This window comes from Poecilia reticulata, linkage group LG9 (genome assembly GCF_000633615.1).
Source record: "Poecilia reticulata strain Guanapo linkage group LG9, Guppy_female_1.0+MT, whole genome shotgun sequence".
Taxonomy (NCBI): Eukaryota; Metazoa; Chordata; class Actinopteri; order Cyprinodontiformes; family Poeciliidae; genus Poecilia; species Poecilia reticulata.
In genome coordinates, this window is record NC_024339.1 from 7949753 (window position 1) to 7968017 (window position 18265).

Genomic DNA, 18265 nt, shown 5'->3' on the forward strand with positions numbered 1-18265 from the left:
TCATGTTATCTTACTCACGCAGAGTACAATAGTCAACAACAAACACCATGAGATCAACTGACCCATTTATTATTAACCAAAGGGTCTGTGTGTAGGATACAAGCGCTGCTGGATAGAAATGCTGTGGTGTACTAAATTCTGGAGGCGAGTGCTTCTATTGGAGATTTTAGTTCTGGCCTGATAGCCGATATAATCAGATACAAATTTTTTTGTCTGGTATCAAACCAATTTCCGATACAGATATCTGAATAAGTCAGATATCTGTATCGTATTGTACTGTATTTATTTGACTTCTGTCTTCAGTTTTACATAGAGACCAAACCGGCGTCCAGACGGAAGAGAAAGTTATTCAGGAGAAAATTGTCGGCATGGTGGTGGAAATTCCAGAGGGACCGGTCCCTAAGCTCCCTGCCGACCCCTGCCCTCTTCCTCTCATCATCGTGGCCACGCCGCCGAAGCCAGCAGCCCCCCAGCAGGGCGCCGGCCAGAACCCGGCCAGCGAGGGCAAGAAGAAGCCCGAGCCCCCCGCTGAGGCGATTGAAGTGCCCAAAGCTCTGCCGGCAGAACGAGCCGAGCAGAGACGGACGCTGGTGGAGATGTGTGTCCGCGTTCTGGTTCTCTGCCTTAGCCGCTTCCCTCAGCACTACAAGTCTCTCTACCGCCTGGCCTACTTCTACACCAACAGCAAGACTCATCAGGTCGGTTTTACTATTACACCTTTCTGCTGCATCTCTGACAGTATTAAGAGTAAATATTTGGGTGTAAACACGCTAAGATGTGTTGCGAATTTATCATTGACTTTATTTATTTATTTATTTATATTATTGGACCTGTGAGCACTGCAGTGATGCACCGACTTTGTTGGCTGTAAGCCTCTGTGGGCAGAGGTGTGGGTGGTGGCGCAGTCCTCCATCAGCCAATTTGGCATAGGAAGACTGCATTGAGCTTTACTGAGATAGCGACCTTCTGTCAGCACCGTGTTCAGTATATTGCAGCTCCAGCTAGGCATGTCGCAATAAATCAATTAATCGAAATAAATTCAAACAAGGGCTCGATAATTTAAATTTGCGTGATTGTTTCTCTCGTGTGTCTTCCAGTTCCAGTGTGAAATGTTTGCTAGATATTACAGTTTATTGATCTTTTGAGAAGGTGTTCTTGCATTATTATGCCATGACATTACTTGAAAAGCATCATCGTTTATCACAATAACTTACCATCCAGCGAAATGTATCATGACAGGCATCGCTGCGGCTCAAAGACTCAAGTTTGGCCATGTTTCACAGTCAGCTCGTTTGACCTTTCTGCTTCTGTGGCCTCCAGTATTGTTGTTCAATAATTACAATTATCCTCATTGTGAGCTGCAAAAGGAAGTTTGATAAATTTGTGTTTTCTAAGCTGAAAGGGAAAGGTTTGCCGTTTATGTAACTCTTTGTAACACTTCCTTTTGGTTCTTCTTTTTTATAGTCAGTGGAGTTTTCAGCAGTTTGGTTGAAAGCAAATGTAGCCTGGCAGGGACATGATGACAGTCACTTGATGCGTGGCTGTTTACACAGGTTGCTTAGCCGCCCTCACAGCGCCGACACGTCCAGCGTTAAAAGCCTCTTTGCCACTTGCGCTCTCGGAAACTCTTCTGCTCGTTTTCACTGACCGTTTTTAATCCTCATTCGGAAAAAAACGGCAGCGAGGGGCGTCTTTGGTTTTCTGTGCCATTGTGTTTGGGGGGGTTGGGGTAGCAGATAACACCAAGGGGCTTTGGGTTGGTATCTTTTCAACCACGTCTCTCGTATCCACACTGATTTGTGAGTCACTGTGCTGCGAAGAGGTCTGCTTTTTCCTGATTGCAAATGAGCAGTCCTCTCCTCTTCTCATTTAGATTTATTGGGTATTCATTTTTTGTGTTTGTGTCTCTTGGTGTGTGTGCGTGACTGCGTGTGTGTTTATTCAAAGTATACATGCAAATAGATGTTTCTGTTTTTTCTTTCATTTATTTTCCATCACAGAACCTACAGTGGGCCAGAGATGTGTTGCTAGGAAGCAGTGTCCCATGGCAACAGCTGAAGCACATGCCAGCACAAGGACTTTTCTGTGAAAGAAACAAGACAAACCTGTTCAACGTAAGTCTCATGTATGGCTCATGTTATTCGAATTCGTTTCAGGTCACTATACTTTGTTGTTACATTTGAGCCTTAAAACAATTCAACACTTCAAGATTTGAAAATCCTAATTTCCAAGTATGAAAAGCTGATATTAAAGCTGGAGTATTAAGTTCTGAAAAAACATGGACTTAGCCTGAAAATTTGAGCAAACGCGCCGTACAGGTCCCTCCTCCCGTGCTCTGTTCTCCCTCCACAGCGAAGCCTGGAGAGAACACCATAAATTAATTGTCCTGTAAAGTTGTTTCTCCTCCATTAGCACAGCTGTAGCACGACGATAAACTTGAACAACACTGCTTGCTGTACAGGAGAGAGGTGTGAGCATTGCGTACAAGAGCATGATTGACAGTGCTAAGACATCTCTCTTGGCTCTGATTATCCATCCATCCATCCATCCATCCATTTTCTTCCGCTTATCCGGGGTCGGGTCGCGGGGGCAGCTTCAGAAGGGAGGCCCAGACTTCCCTCTCCCCAGCCACTTTTTCCAGCTCCTCCGGGGAAATCCCAAGGCGTTCCCAGGCCAGCCGAGAGACATAGTCCCTCCAGCGTGTCCTGGGTCTTCCCCGAGGCCTCCTCCCCGTGGGACGTGCCCGGAACACCTCACCAGGGAGGTGTCCAGGAGGCATCCTGACCAGATGCCCGAGCCACCTCAACTGGCTCCTCTCGACRTGGGGGAGCAGCGGCTCTACTTTGAGTCCCTCCCGGATGACCGAGCTTCTCACTCTATCTCTAAGGGAGAGCCCAGCCACCTTGCCGAGGAAACCCATAAAGCTCATGGCCATAGATGAGGGTGGGAACGTAGATCGACCGGTAAATCGAGAGCTTCGCTTTTTGACTCAGCTCTCTTTTCACCACGACGGACCGGTACAAAGCCCGCTACACGACAGACGCTGCCTCAATCCGCCTGTCGATCTCCCGCTCCCTTCTTCCACCATTCGTGAACAAGATCCCCAGATACTTAAACTCCTCCACTTGAGGCAGATTAGTTATGACTCTGATTAGTTATTACTCTGATTAGTTATTTCTAAACAATGCAAATGTCAGTAGGACAACTGGGAGCATCCAGAGGGACTGCCTTCAGTTGTTATAAAAATGCTGTATATGTCAAACATGACTTAAAAGAAATTTGACTGCGTAATTTAATGCCTTGAAATTTGGCCTCTGTCTTTTTAAGAACCTTCTGCTCTTTCTGACACTTCCCCTTCAGCACGTCATCACAAAATCCCTTCTCTTTCAAGTCGTTATCATGGTTCTTACCAGCGTTACATTGAGAAGTAGCTCGTGTAATGAGCCCAGCTGATGTGCAGTTCCACCAGATGTTTGCTAATTCCTGCTGGCTAGTCTGAAGGAGCTGAGTGAGGAAGTCGCGGGGCAGGAGTGCTCTGTAATTTTGAAGCTCGGCTTGGAAACTGCGTCTCGAAGGTGGCGCTCGGTTGCACTACTCGTTTTGCGCAGGTGAATAGTTGCCATGGGAGATTAAAGGAGTTTTGCATGCATGAAAGAATTAAAGGCAACACTCCACATATGTTTTTGATGAGGAAATAACATAACACGATGTGAAAACTGCCCTTTTAAATCGACTTTAATCCATAGAAGCAGTATGATGCAAACGTCTAAGAAATTTAAGTTGTCTTGCTTTAAAAAACTCTACAGATGATGAACCAAGGTTCTGTGATGCCTCGTGTCGAGGCTAGCATTTGTCTACCAAGGCCCTTGTTTGTGGAGTTTTCCTCCACAATGTAACGTGTGTGTGAGATCAGTTGGTAACTATGTTGTCCGTAGGGGTGTGGTTGTCATTTGTTTCTGACGTTATGACAGACGGGACCTGTCCAGGTTATTTAATCCACTTCTATGTCTCTGAACTGCTGGGATAAGTGCCAGCTCTTACCAGAAAGATTCCCAAACAGTTGACTCGTTTGTTTCTGTTGGGCTTTCATTTCAGTGAGAGCAAAAACGCTCTGGGGATTTCCTTTCGATCAGTCGTCACGTACTGCTGACAGACAGCTCAACCCAACCAGTGGGGAGATGGGGTTGTTTCTTCATGCTAAATGGGACTAAAAATATTTGTGCACAGTCTCTTACAGAGAATTAAAAAAATTGTTTGAACAATTAGAGATTTTAACCACTAGAGCAGAGAGAGACGGGGGAACTTCAAACTCTCTTCTCCATCGATCATAACACAACATTTCTTTAAGGACGAGTGGCAAAAGTAGTTGAGGTGGATTAGCAGAGCTTGCCAACAGCTAAAGATGTCATCCAGGACATTTTATAGTGAGACATTGTCTCTATGAATTTGTTGTTGGCATGCCATGGCTGTTAAGAGATCAACAGTCTTCAGTCAGAGGCTTCTTTTTCAGATTTGTTGCATAACTGACTGCTACTGGAGATCCTTCTTGCCCACAGCATTATCATCCACGACGCCTCTTTGATATGAGTTGCGACATTTAATTTCCCTTTCAAGTAAATAAATGTTGAGTTTAATCGAATGATGGAAAATGTATTGCTTGAAAGTCTCCAGAACTCTAATATACCTTCAAACCGGAACTTGACCTCTTCTTTTTCTTGTTAGAGTTGAATTAAACCATGCGACCTATTAGTTGTATTTTCCCCTCACATGTAATCATCCCCTTGAAGTAACCCCCACCCCCTCCCCTCCTCCCAAAGGGTTAGTGGAAACAGACACTTCTTTATTTGTTGTAACACAATAGGAGATTGTTGAAATATCTGCCTCTCAGAATAACAAAACCAATGTCGAGTCACTAGAGCTGCAGTTTAAATTATTAAATCATTGCTCTGCATGTCAGTTTATTTACGTTTTCCACTTGACATGGACACTTGACATGCATTTTTCATCTGCTCCCCGTGTTAACCATCAGAGCCTAAAGACCTCATTCAGTCACTCTCTTCGGTAGCGAACATTCGGTTTGACGTAGTTGAATCTTTGGGCTGTTGAGTGAAATGCTGATTTCGTGGAAAGCTCCCGGTAACAGACTGTGGATTTGATGTGGGCCGGGTCTGAGCTGGAGAAGAACTCTGCCATGCTCTGGCTCCCACTGGGTTCTCACGGAGCCCCTTCTGGATGCAAACCTGCCACCGCGGCTCACCAACTGTTTGAGCTTTACAGTCCTCTTTGAACCAAACCCGCGGCACCAGACATATTAACGTTTAACTGTGATCCAACACACACAGGCACACATTTTCCTTTATTCTAATATCTAGTAGATATTACAGAATCAGAGTTTCTGTAAAATGCATCTCTTTTTGTCTCTACACATGAAAACGGAACTAAAACTAATCAAAGTAAGTTATAATGGCAAATACCTATTGAAAATATTTGTTATTTCTGTTGACAATAAAATTAGCTTCTGATTTTACTAGTCAGATCAATCAATTAGATCTGACTACTATCGAATATAACTGTAGTTATGTGAAATGGGACTAGAAGTTATGAATCATTTTCTATTCTAGGATGAATATTAATTTAAGAAACATAAAATCTTATATGATCTGGGTTTTTTAAGTTACTGGAATTGACAACTAAAGTAAAAGTAAAAATACATTTTAAAAGTTAGAAGATTGACTGAAACTAAATCAAAATGTTTGGACAAAATCCTAAATCAGATTTTTTCTTTCTTCTTCCTTTCCGTTTTTGTTTTGCCCATATGCAACCATGTCCAACTATTTTAGGGCATTTTGAACAGTCTAATTTTGATCTTTTCACCCAAAGAAATTTTTTTTTAATGCGTCGCTTCCTAGTACTCAGTTGGATATGTATTTGATAGTTTTCAAAGCGCCTGCACTCTGAACAGTCGCGTTGCATTTTATGTCATTAACGTGAGACATGCGTCATAATTCTGTGCCACCAGAAGCCAGACGCGATAAGTCAGGGCGTAAACAAAGCTGACAATTTTAACTGTAAACTTATGAAAAAAGTCTGTCAGCAAAGCGCATCACGTCACAATCCCACCACTCCCAACTGTGACTACACGTCCAAACGGACTTCTCTACAGAAGTTTCAGTCAATTCTCCAACAAAGGACATTGCTGTTATTTATATATCTTTATTAGCTTCTCTCTTCTTATGATCTTGAGACATTACTGTCGGCTCCAGTTGCTGAATAACTTTAAAATCGATCCATAGACATCTCCATCCTTTATTACTCCCGTAAACAGTGGCTTCTATGTGACATTTACATTCTTCTACGCATTTGGGTCGCCTTGGAGCCATAATCCTTTCACATGGATCTGATTGCGGTCAGATCATTCAGTAGTATGAACGACTACCCAAAATAGAAAAAAAAAAAAAAACACTGTTTTGCAAATAAGAAATGCATTCTAGGCACCCAGTAAAATGTGATTCTACAAAGTGTTGAATCGCTTTTTGTATTTGTATTTCTTTAAAAAAAATAGAAAAACCATAATATAGGTAATTTCGATGAGTAGGATCTTGTCGGCTAAAGAGACTCTTAGAGCTCCTCACAAGAGTGTGAAAGCTGCGTTGTGTGGGATCCCATCACACATTGTGTCATCATACTCAAAATACTGTGGCTGCAAAAATGCAAACGACTCTCTTTGATGTGGTTTGCTTGTCCCCTTTGGGCTACGGTACTGACATGGTGTTACAGTGAGAAGGAAGCCTCAATCCGCTGACAGGTCACTTTTGAGCATCAGAAACTCTTGAACGCTAACAAAAACAATCTATTTCCTATTTCCACGGGATTTACTCTGCCTATAGATTACTCTGAAAATGCCTCACTGTAGCTTTACTTCTACATCCCCAAATGTAGGTTACGGTGCCCCACATTGGCCTCATGGTTTGGCTGAGTTACATTTACTGGGGCCTCCATAAAGTAACCTACATACTGCTGTAACAAAATGAGCCAAACTTGGCTGTGTTGCATTATTTATAAAGGATTTCTAGGACTAGCCCAGGTTTATCTAACCAATAAACATGTGGGTGATTTATGCTTGACCAAAAAAAATAATGCCTCATATAAAGGTGTGGTAATATCAATATTGTGATATCTGGAGCCTTTGGTTGCTGTTCTTTTCTGTACATTTACACGAGCAGTTTTTTATTATTTATTTATTTTTGCCTTTCACCCTTAACAGATGTTTGTTTTTGGAGTTGAATTGTGCAGAGTAAATGACACGTAAAATGTGCAACAAGTTTTGAAATGATATTACTTTCTTTTATTTTCTTAACAAAAGAAAATGTTAGCATTTTGACAGGACAGCGTAGAGGTTTTCCACATCCTTAAAAGTCTTGAATTCATGTATCAGAAATTAAGACCTGAAAATGTCTTAAATTCTTCTTTTTTTTTCACACAAATGAAGGTAAAGTTAAATACCGTATTTTCTGCACTATAAGGCGCACCGGATTATAAGGCACACCTTAAATGAATGGCCTATTTTAAAACTTTTTTCATATATAAGGCGCACCTCATTATAAGGCGCATAGAATAGACACTACAGTTACGGTTGCCACCTGCGCCGTATTGAACCTATTCGGGACGCGATTTGTTCCGTACTCTACAAATGTGGATATGTAATAATAAAGAAATGGTCCCCGAGTACTTTATATAGTAGTCTGCCCCAGTCATTGTTTCACTCACGGTGTTGGTGTTGCGATATTGTGGCCAACTGCTTTCTGGGTAACACAGACCAACCGACACGCTGCCGCCGCAGTCTCTGTCTCTCTTCCCTCGCCCCTCCCCCCGGGCTTTAAATGTATAGTATGGGGGCTGGTCCCTTGGTTACCCCAGCCGAAGCACCCCGGATGAATATCTAAAGCCACTTTGTCGACATAAAGAATGTCAACAACACAGTCTGACTCGGGTCGGCAAGGAGAGCCTTCCGCGACTGGGCCGAGCGTGGCCAGTCGCTCGGCCCAGGGTGCGAACGGAACCCTTCTCCGTTCGCACACAGCATGTTCGTGGAGAATGTGGTGCTAAATGACCTGCAGACGACCTGATTATCAGGTCGGTAGGTAGATACATAGACATAATATAAGAGTAGATGCCTCATGGACTGCTCTCGCCTATTGTCGCTGACGAGATTTAGGACGGCCATCTTGGAGCCGTCCACCACTCCACTCAGTGTTATGTGTTTAGCAGGCACAATGACGTATCAGCGCATTTAATCGATCATAACACGCTTTTTTGTTAGTGGAAACCATATTCAAACATCTATCAAAGCTACATTTATAAACAATTGTATGTTTTTAATACATAGTTCAGCATATTTAAATATGCTTAGTGGCTATAACAATAGAATAGGAATGGAATATTCTGATATTGATGTATGATGAGCATATTACAAAGCACACAGCCGTTCATAATTTATTTAGTAAGATCAATACATATTTATATAACTATACAAACACAAATAAATAATGATTAATACTGAATAATATAGGGCTGCACAGTGGCGCAGTTGGTAGAGCTGTTGCCTTGCAGCAAGAAGGCTCTGGGTTCGATTCCCGGCCCCTCTGCATGGAGTTTGCATGTTCTCCCTGTGCATGCGTGAGCCCTCTCCGGGTACTCCGGTTTCCCCCCACAGTCCAAAAACATGACTGTCAGGTTAATTGGTCTCTCTAAATTGCCCCTAGGTGTGTGAGTGTGTGTGCATATGTGTGAAAGAATTACATATAAATAATAGTCTTTACCACCTGTGTAAACTTTGCTGGTGAATGTTATAACACGTAATATAAGATTTATAATGTGTGTTACATTGTTTCGTTTCTAATGCAGGCTCTTGTGTCAGATAATCTAAGTCAATGTTAGAGAATAATTAATTTTTTTAGATTTACAGAATCTCAGTTAGCCTTCATAGCGGGGCTGAACCCCGTATTACACCAAGCACTGTAGCTAATATTAGCTGGTATCTCGCCGGTGGACATAAATACAGTAAAGTAATATTCCAGTCACAGAATATACACAATAATATGTCCATCTAACTTGTGAAATGTTGTCTGTGGAGCCCTCACATCAATAGTCCATCGATCCGAACAACAATATCCCTCAGTGCTGAGGCATCTTCTGCTGTTTTGATTGAGCAAAGTAGAAGGGACGACCGCTCCAAGATGGCCGCCGTATTTCCTGCGCCGGAGCAGCCAATGCGGGGTCTACTCTTATATTATGTCTATGGGTAGATAGGTCAGTCAAACTTTATTAACAAACCAGCGTTCTGACAACTATCCCAGCATGCACCGCACGCTTCTTCTTCTACGAGCGAAAATGAAGTCGGCGGCTGCTTACCGTAGTTGCTAGACCTGTTGTGGCTCAATATTGGTCCACATATAAGGCGCAGCGGATTATAAGGCGCACTGTCGGCTTTTGAGGAAATTTAAGGTTTTTAGGTGCGCATTATAGTGCGGAAAATACGGTACATTCTGTGACTTGAGCCGATTGAGGCTAACACCTTTGCTAGTTGCTGTTTTTGCTTCTGTTATGAGTAATTATAAATTTTCCACTGCTTACAGCCACAAACAAACCCCAAAAATTTCAGTTTTTGCCAGCCTTGATTGTAATACAGCAAAATCTCCAAACCATCCATCTATATTTAGTTTTTTGTCTTAAATTTCATTCAAGGTGGCATTACAAAGCTCTTTAAAAGTCTTACATTTGACTTGCTAAAACCTACAGTTACTCTATTCACTTGTAGTGTTGAGTTTATTTGCAGAGATTAAAAAAAAAAAAAAGCATCGAAGATATTATTTTTTAGTATGTAATCCCAATACTCTTATTGTATCATAGTTATTCCTAGAAAGGGATGAGGCTTACTGAATATGATGCGTGTCTCTCGAGCCATTTACGACTACATTGGAGTCGTCCGTGCTCTTTCACTTTTACGTCGTGCTTCCTTTCCGCACACCACGCACATACTTGCATCTTGCGTATTCTTCCTCCCACCGGTGTTCACTCTGAGAAAATGGATGTCCGTGTTTTTTTTCTTTCTTTCTTTTTTTGATCAGAATAAGAATAAGCCTTCCTAGACAATTTACCTGCGTCTAGCAAGACCCCCTGAGTCTTGTTACATTAACTGAACCCCCCACCCCTCTGGGGAGTGTGTGGGGGAGGAGGAGGAGGGGGTGGGAGGCAGTTACTCTTGCATTACTCGCTGCAGTTTGACGTGTGACTCAAACATTTGTGTGTGTTCAGCTGTGCAATGTTCTGTAGGTGGAGCCTTGCTAAGGAGAACATTGTTTTGGTTAGATTTTTTTCTATGAGGAGGAGTAATGGTTCAGTGAGTCTATGTTTTGGAAGTTGATATTTGGATTTGCATGTTAGAGGGTTTTTCCTGGCTGCTGGCATGCATTCCTTTGCCGCCGTTTTACTCCGTTTAGCTGGTGGAGACTTGTTCTTTCACTGACACAACAGGAAGCAGGAAAAACAAGGTGTGTTTACCCCGTGTGTGCGTAGGCGTGCGTGTGTGTGTGTGTTTGCCGGCCAGCTGGAGAGGCACGAACACAGTTGAGAGGAAAAGGTGAGGGCTGGTGTCCTGCACAGCTACTGCTGCTAAATGTAGGATTTAATTTTCAGAACATTTTGATTGTAATGTTTGTTTTTTTCCCCTCTTGTTATACTGATTAAGCAGCTCAGAATAGATTTTCCTTTAGGTCTGTTCATGTTCTTTTACTGTTGCTCAGTCTACAGGTTGATCACGCTCTCAACCCCACCCCTAGTTTGTTTTTTTCCCCTCCACTCTTCTCCTCTCTGTTTCGTTCTTTCTCCTCATTACTCTCTCTTTCTGTCACTCCCCTGTTGGTGTGTGTTTGCGTGTGTGCGCGCATATAATGTGGGTGTACACTAATGGGAGGGCTTTTCTCCTCCAGGCTCCGATTGGCTGGCAAAGGCCCACAGTGATTGGCCCTTCTGCTCTATATAGTGGGAGAGAAAGAAATCGAGGAGGAGGGGGGGAGAAGGAGAGAACTCCAGCAAGCTGGGGTCAGAGTAGAGCGCAGCTAAAGTGCGTGGGCGTTTTTGTTTTGAGATGGCAGGGTTTGAAACCAGGAGAGGATCGAGTCAGCTCGTCTGTCAGCGGCATCCCGAGCTCATTGCCCCTGACTCCGCTGCTGTTTCTCGTCTTGCCAAGGCAGCTGCCATTCTCTCTTTTTTTCTGTTCTTCTTCTGCCATGTGCAGCTGTGCTTCCCTCCTCTTCTTCTTCCCCTCCTCCTCAGCGGCTCCCGCCACCTCAGCACCCGAACACAACCCGCCACTTGCTCTTAGAGCGTGAGCCTCTTGGGGTTTTTTTTTTTTTTTTTTCTCAGGGTGGAGGAGCTGCCAGGGCTGCTGGTGCTAGCAGGAAACTGTCCAAAAGAGTACTAGCACAAGCGCTGTGGAGTAGCTTTCTTTGGTGATGGTGAGTTGCTTTGTTGCTTTTTCTTGTGACTTGCGCAATATAATTCCTGTTTCTAAGCATGCAGAGCTGCTGAAGAACAGGTTTTTTGTTTTTTTGTTTTTTTCTGGAGGAACCGGACACTTCCCCAGGAATCTCGCTGTGCTTTAAAGTTGCAACTCTAAACAGCTTTTGTGAAATTCTCGTGACTGACTGAGCTGCAGTTGTTGGCTGCTGTGTAGGTGACTCTTCTGCTCCAAGGCGAATGTACTGAACAGTTTGTGCAACTTTCTCTCTGTTCGTCTTTGGACTTCTCCTGTCATCAGTGGCGTCTTAAAACTCGACCAGAACAAGTAGATTTGGGTCAGTTGGGTTTTGGATGTGGCTCCAGATGTTTGTTCGTTTTAAGGCTTGCAAATGACCAAGTTTAACTTTTATGTTGTTCATCTTCAAGGAAGAAAATATATGTGATGGTTGCATTTTGTGATGAATTCTTTTGCCAGATACATAAAGGTGTCAGAGTTTTGCTGCCAGTTTTTCATTTCCCAGTTTTTGTAAACTGATACAGATTGGAGTCAAAACGGTTTTCCTTATAAGAACATCTAAAAACAGTGTTGTTGTTTTTCTCATTCCATTTCTTCCACAAATAATCATTAATTTATTCAAATTCACAGCAGAGGCAGCATCACACCCCATGAGTGAGAAAGCATTTGCTTTAAAAACTATCTCTAGCATCTTAGCTGTTAGCACAGTTAGTGCTGATGGAGTGGCTTACATTACTAAAGCATCAGTCTCTGCAGCTATTGATTAGAGAGTAGAGATACATAATATCAGAACAATATTAATAAAATTGCAGTGGTGATACTAATTACAATTAATGCACTTTTTACTCAATTAGGAGCAGCTGATCTCCATTCAATAGCCCAACTGTATTATTGCAATGAAGTGTAAACTTGTGATAACTTCAAAGATAATGTCCTGCCAAAAATCTCTTTGGCTTTGTTTGCACACACTGTCATTGCAATAACAATTGAGATTTATGATCTTACAGATGTAGATTTTTATCATCGGATTTATAAATTCAACATGAGTCTTTGCACGAAAGACTAAAATTGAGCAATTAGCTGCATTAGCCTACTTGCTATCCACTTAGTCTTGCTCTCTCTCTATTAACATGGAATCAGCGCGTCTCGACATGTTGTAGAAAATACTTCTCTTTACTACCTCCTTACATCTTACTGACAGTGAAAGTGAAAAAATGACTTCATTCATCAGTAACAACTTCCACACCAAAGTGAGCAGCTTTTACAAATAGACAATTTCCTAACTGAAAATCAATTTGGTGTTTTCTCGTTGGCCAACATCGCAGCACGTTCACGTTTAAATGTTTGACTTTATAGTCTTTTAAAAAAAAACAGATTTCTTTCTTGAAAAGATTCTGACACTGTTTCCTCTTGTTCGCTTTGCTTCTTGATCCCAGTCTGACGGATTCGTGATGTGTCGTTATATCCGTGCCAAAGCTGGCACCGTTTTTCAAGCAGCCATGATTTATTTTTTTTCCATCCCTGATTGAAAACAAGTGGAGGGGGGGGAAAAAAAAGAGAGATGCTTAAAATTATTGCAGTAAAAGTCTTACAAATCTGCTTTAGCTGGTGGGTTGCAGAATAATCTGGGTAAAGCCACGGCTCTGCTTTCCCTAAAGAGATTTGTTGTCATTGGATGGTTCTCTGATGAAGAGCAACTCTTCCGCATTAGATATGTCTTTTTAAGTGCGCGTGCCCCCACCACCACCCACCGAGCTTGTTCCTCTCTTGTTAGAGGCTTTTCATAATCTGTACATTGAAAGGGTAAACCCTTTCTAAAGCTCTGCTTGATTCCATCATGTAACAATAACAAATCTTCTAATCAGAGAGACATTAGTCCCATATTCTCCTTACGTCTGTTTTTGTAGACATCTGTCAAAAAAAAAGCAGCTCAGACCGTATCATAACATAGCTTTTTAAAGAGCAACAGCTTATTGAGAATTCACTTAAAATTTTTCAAAGAGCAAATGAAAACTAAAAGTTTAGTTACTTTTTTGTTTGTTTGTTTGTTTGTTTTTACCCCTCCCGCCCCTCAGAAGACTTTCTGTGTTTTGTTCAGATAACCCGATCTGACGCCTTCTTGCTTCGAAGGCTGTGAGTCCGTCCCAAGGATTTGTCTTTGTCGTGTTCCTCTAAACTGGCTTTGAAAATGTCATCTGACAATCTGGAGTTGTCTGTTAGGGGCGCTCAGCTCCCTCTTGCCTCCAGCAGGAGCGGATGGCGCCATCTCATTTGTTTAGCTCCATCCTGATACTGTCATCTCTCTTTTTCTTTTTTTTTTTTTTTGTTTCACACACATTTCTCTGTGTGCGGCCTGAGCTCTGGGACACGTGCTTTCTCTGACTGTAGCTTGTTCCTCCGCCCGAGCACCATCTGCACTGGAGTCAGTAACTTCAGAGGACCTCGGCCCGCCTCGGCTTTACCTGCTGAGAGGACATGTGCTCTCTGCAACAGGACGCTTCCATCAACAAAGAAAATCCCTCATCAGTTCTTGGCAGCTCGTCTGCTGGTTTGTTACAAGTGTTGGACAGAACTGGACACTAATGAGGCTGCCTATCATGTGTACCTAGAGAGAAAGTTTCCCCCAATTCTTTTCTTTCCACCTGGTGCAGGGACCAGATTGTCCACATTGTCTCTCCGGAGGCCTTTCTGTCTCCTCATTAGGGCTTCTTTGAATGGTGTGAACTTCACTTCCACTAGTTCTCCCTCCTTTCAGCACTACTTTTTTTCTTTCTCTCTGTCTTGTTGCTAATTGTTTCCACGTGTCAGAAACTCCATTTGTCTTAAAGGCAAAGAGGGGGGCATGCAAAACCAGGCTTAGATTAAGAAACATGACTGCTTTTTAAAGTATTTACATAACTGGTTGATTTTATAATCAGCATTGGCTTGATAAAATCATTAACGCCCACATTCATGGCGATAAGGAATGAGGACGTCCCGATTGGGTTTTCTTTTTTATTTTTTGGCCCTGATTTCAATCAAAGATGTTTAGCAATGGGGAACACAGAGTAAAATACTAGACACTGTGTATTCAGTAAAACATCACATTACAAACTATCCGGTATTACATGGTCTACATTGTGATTTTTAAAGCTCTCACCCATGACATTGTAGATAACGCAGTCACTCTTTGTTTTCTTGATAGTATCAGAGTTTCTGCAGATCAGCCTGAACTTTTCCTAGTTTTAATAAAAAGATCATTTTTCCTAAATCACCAAAGACTTTCATTACTTTAAGTAATATCTGGTTTGTTATCATATTTTAGATGCAGCTTGTTGAATGCGCTACTTGACAATAGTATAATTTAGCCAGTTGGATAGACTTGCACTGCCTTTGATGCCCACAACACGCATTGATCGATAACCAAGATGCTAAGATTCAAGAAAGGGGAGAGGACATTATCTTACACCCAACGTCCAAGAGCAAATGTGTTTTGAATGAAGTAGTTTTAGTTTGGGCATCGCAATGCATCGTGAATGTATCATCATCGCATCAGTATGTGCAATATTTATATTGCAAAAGCCTGTTTGGAGTGCAGGTTTTGTTGACTATATTCAAAGAGTTATGAACTTGTACTTTACATATTAATCAAAGTCCGACGGCAGGCGCTCATGTCAGACAGAAATAGCTTTGGCCAACATGCTAATGATTGCAGAGTCATGGAAACGCAGTTTCCATGAAAGTACATCACATCTGTTACTTTTATTACAATACTTAAAGATATAGCTGCCATTACAAGATTGTCTAATATCGTACAGTCTTCCATAAAGACAGTGATGTTTTCACCTATTGACCCTTCGCGACTACGTCTTCTTCTGCTTGCTCAAAGTCGGGCTAATTTGTCTGTGAAAGTAGCATACCTAGTTGAGGTTCATAGATGGCAGTATTTGCAAAAGGTGGAAATTGCTAGCTTAGAAACCAACTCGTACCTTCTCCCTCCTAATGTGTTTAATAAAATCTGAGATTTTGCCTGAATTTATTCCACATGATATATACCGCCATCAGCAACAGCGTTTCCCATTACACTGGAACAGATTTAAGTGTACAAAACTTTAGATGTTTACCTTTTTTTTTTTCATACACAATAGGCTACATCAGAGGTTCAAACTGTGGGGCACGCCCCGTAGGGGGGGCGGCGCGCCATTGCAGAGGGGGGGCGCGGGAAGCAGTCTGGATGAAAAAAAACAAAACATGAACGCTGGATTTTTACCTTAGAATGGCCAACTCTCTGTTATTCCTCTGTCAATTTGATAGAATAGGTGCTTCCACACTTCCCATATCTGTGTCCTCTGTCACTTTTATCAGCAGTTAAAACTGTTTAATCTGTTGTTAACATGTGGTAACCTGTTTTTCCGAGACGCCTTTAAACGCAACATGAGCGCCACGACGCTCCTGCTGGGTTTACACCTGTGCGGCAGTGAAGGAGACCTGCTGCTGCTGGGCAGAGCTACGCAGGTGTGTTAGAATCRYGGCAGCAAACCAGCAAAACGCAAAGAACTTTTCACAGTTTTTCCCCCAAACTAACTGACTGGGTTGAGTAAAGCTGTTGGATACAGGGAATGTTAGCTAAAAGATGACTAGCTAATATCAATACAGCACCTTAAGCTTAACAAATAGCCTGTAGGCTACTGATGTTGTTGTCTGTGTCCAGCTACGTACATTCATTTTGCCCCCAAAAAAGTCGAATCCCTCCCCCGTTCTTAGAGACAGAGAGTCTCTAAGAATACATGATGGTGGGATCAGACGTGTATCTGCTCCATAATTCAATGTTTGATTGTATTCCAGACAGATATTACTCATGAAGTATATGAACCTTAATCTTCCTATTTGTGACAAGTGTTTGCTGCAAATTTGCAAATACACCAAGGATTATAGCACTGTGACCATTTTTACAAGGAAATAAACTAAATAAAAGCAATATTATTAGGACTTAAGTTTTACATTTTACAGGTGTTAATGTGCGTATCGGTTGTTTTAGCGAAGTCGTTTTTCCGCTTTCAGAAGACCATAACATTGCAGTAGTCTGGAATGCTATGCTAACATTAGCATGTATCCTTTCTTTTTTATATCACTTGTTGATCATTAGGCTTTTTAAACTGCAGGTAGGATTTCAGAAGAAATGTTTTTTCTCCTTGCTTCGTAAATGTATTCCTTTGTTTTCTTACAAAATATCAGATGGCAAAGTCATAAAATGAAGTGACTGCTGTTTCAGTTGTCCTAAAGAAGTTGGTACACCTTGAACCATGTGATCTGAGCAAAGTGTAAAGACCAGGTCACATGACATAGGTCTTGCCTGTCCTGCTGATTATTTTAAAAAAAGTCCTTATCTAGGGCAATGAGCCCATACCTGGAATTAGATCAGGGCATCCATAGTAAGAAATTTGAAGTGGAAATGTTTGTAGCAATAATGATGATGACGGTAAAACGGTAAAACCTGACATTCTGCTTTGCTTTGTGTCTCCCCTTTCTCCCTCCTCAGGGCATCTGGCGTATTCCAGTGGATGAGATTGATCGCCCAGGAAGTTTTGCATCTCATATGAACCGCTCTGTCGTCCTCTTGTTGGAGGTGCTCTCTCAGCTTAAGGATCACAACACTCTGCTAAAAGTCTCTTTCATGCTACACAAAAACCCCGACCAGGGAAAGTAAGGACGCCACTTGTGCGATCACACCAGTTTTATGTGATGTTTTGTCTTTTGGCTTCACGACGTCTCTTCTCGTTTTCCCACGAAGGAAATATTTACGGGATGTCGATCGCCAGGTTTTGGCCAAGAGTGCATTTTTCCTAACTGTAAAAGTTCTGGAGGACAACCTGAGCAGTCTCACGGGGGTAAGAAGGAAGGAACAAGTTGCAAAACGAACCAACAGCCACGGCTGGTTTGTGGTCGCAGACGTCCGGCACACTCCTACTTCGTGTTTTCTCAGCTTCTGCTTTCTTTCAGGTGTCTGAGCAGCTGCACAAAGCGCCCGCGCCCTCCATGGGGGAGATGACCACAACGGACGCATCCAGCAGGCCCGGCCCCGACGACGGCAAACATGTGCTGCCTAAGAAGCCCGGGCTTACAGAGGGAGCCTGTGTCTCTGACACTGGACCCAGGGAAGCCACGCAGGCTCAGCTGACCGCGCCGCCAGCAGCAGCAGCAGCAGCAGCAGCAGCAGATAAAGGGAGTATAACTCAAGAGGGCTTTCCTGGGAAGCCAGAGACCGCCAGGAACGACGGGAGCAAAGTGGGGCCAGACGAGCCGATGGAGATGGAAACCTGCCTCTGGAGGCAGCCCTCTACCACCACAGACTCTCAGGGCAACCAAGCAGAGACCGAGGCCCCCCTGAGCGGCTCGGAAGCCCAGCAGAAAGCGACTGAAACCAGCCGGGCGCCGCCAGAGCTGTCTCTGGAGGAGCTGAGCATCAGCTCGAGACAGCAGCCGACGCTGGCAGCCGCACCAAAAGTCACGGCGGCTGCAGGTGCGACCGATCAGGCCTTACTACGAAAGCCAAACAGGAAAAGGAAACTCATAGAGGATGTGGAGTCCGGAAAAACCCTGCTGCTCGATGCCTACAGAGTTTGGCAGCAAGGGCAGAAAATCATGACCTATGACCTGGGGCGCATTGAGAAGATCATGTCCGAGACGTACATGCTCATAAAACAGGTAAACCTCTCAAAAATGTCTCCTGTGCATGCATGAACACACTCT

At 42.9% G+C, this 18265-nt stretch overlaps 1 protein-coding gene across 4 annotated transcripts in view; it reads left to right on the plus strand.

Annotated features, from left to right (window-relative positions):
* cabin1 (calcineurin binding protein 1) overlaps nt 1-18265 on the plus strand; it is a 51513-nt gene that overhangs the window by 22134 nt on the left and 11114 nt on the right. For all 4 annotated transcript variants that reach the window (XM_017306768.1, XM_017306769.1, XM_017306770.1 and 1 more), the window contains 5 exons: nt 304-698; nt 2001-2114; nt 17055-17218; nt 17307-17403; nt 17516-18220. In XM_017306768.1, coding sequence (XP_017162257.1) covers nt 304-698; nt 2001-2114; nt 17055-17218; nt 17307-17403; nt 17516-18220 — 1475 coding nt within the window. The remainder of the gene's footprint in view (nt 1-303; nt 699-2000; nt 2115-17054; nt 17219-17306; nt 17404-17515; nt 18221-18265) is intronic.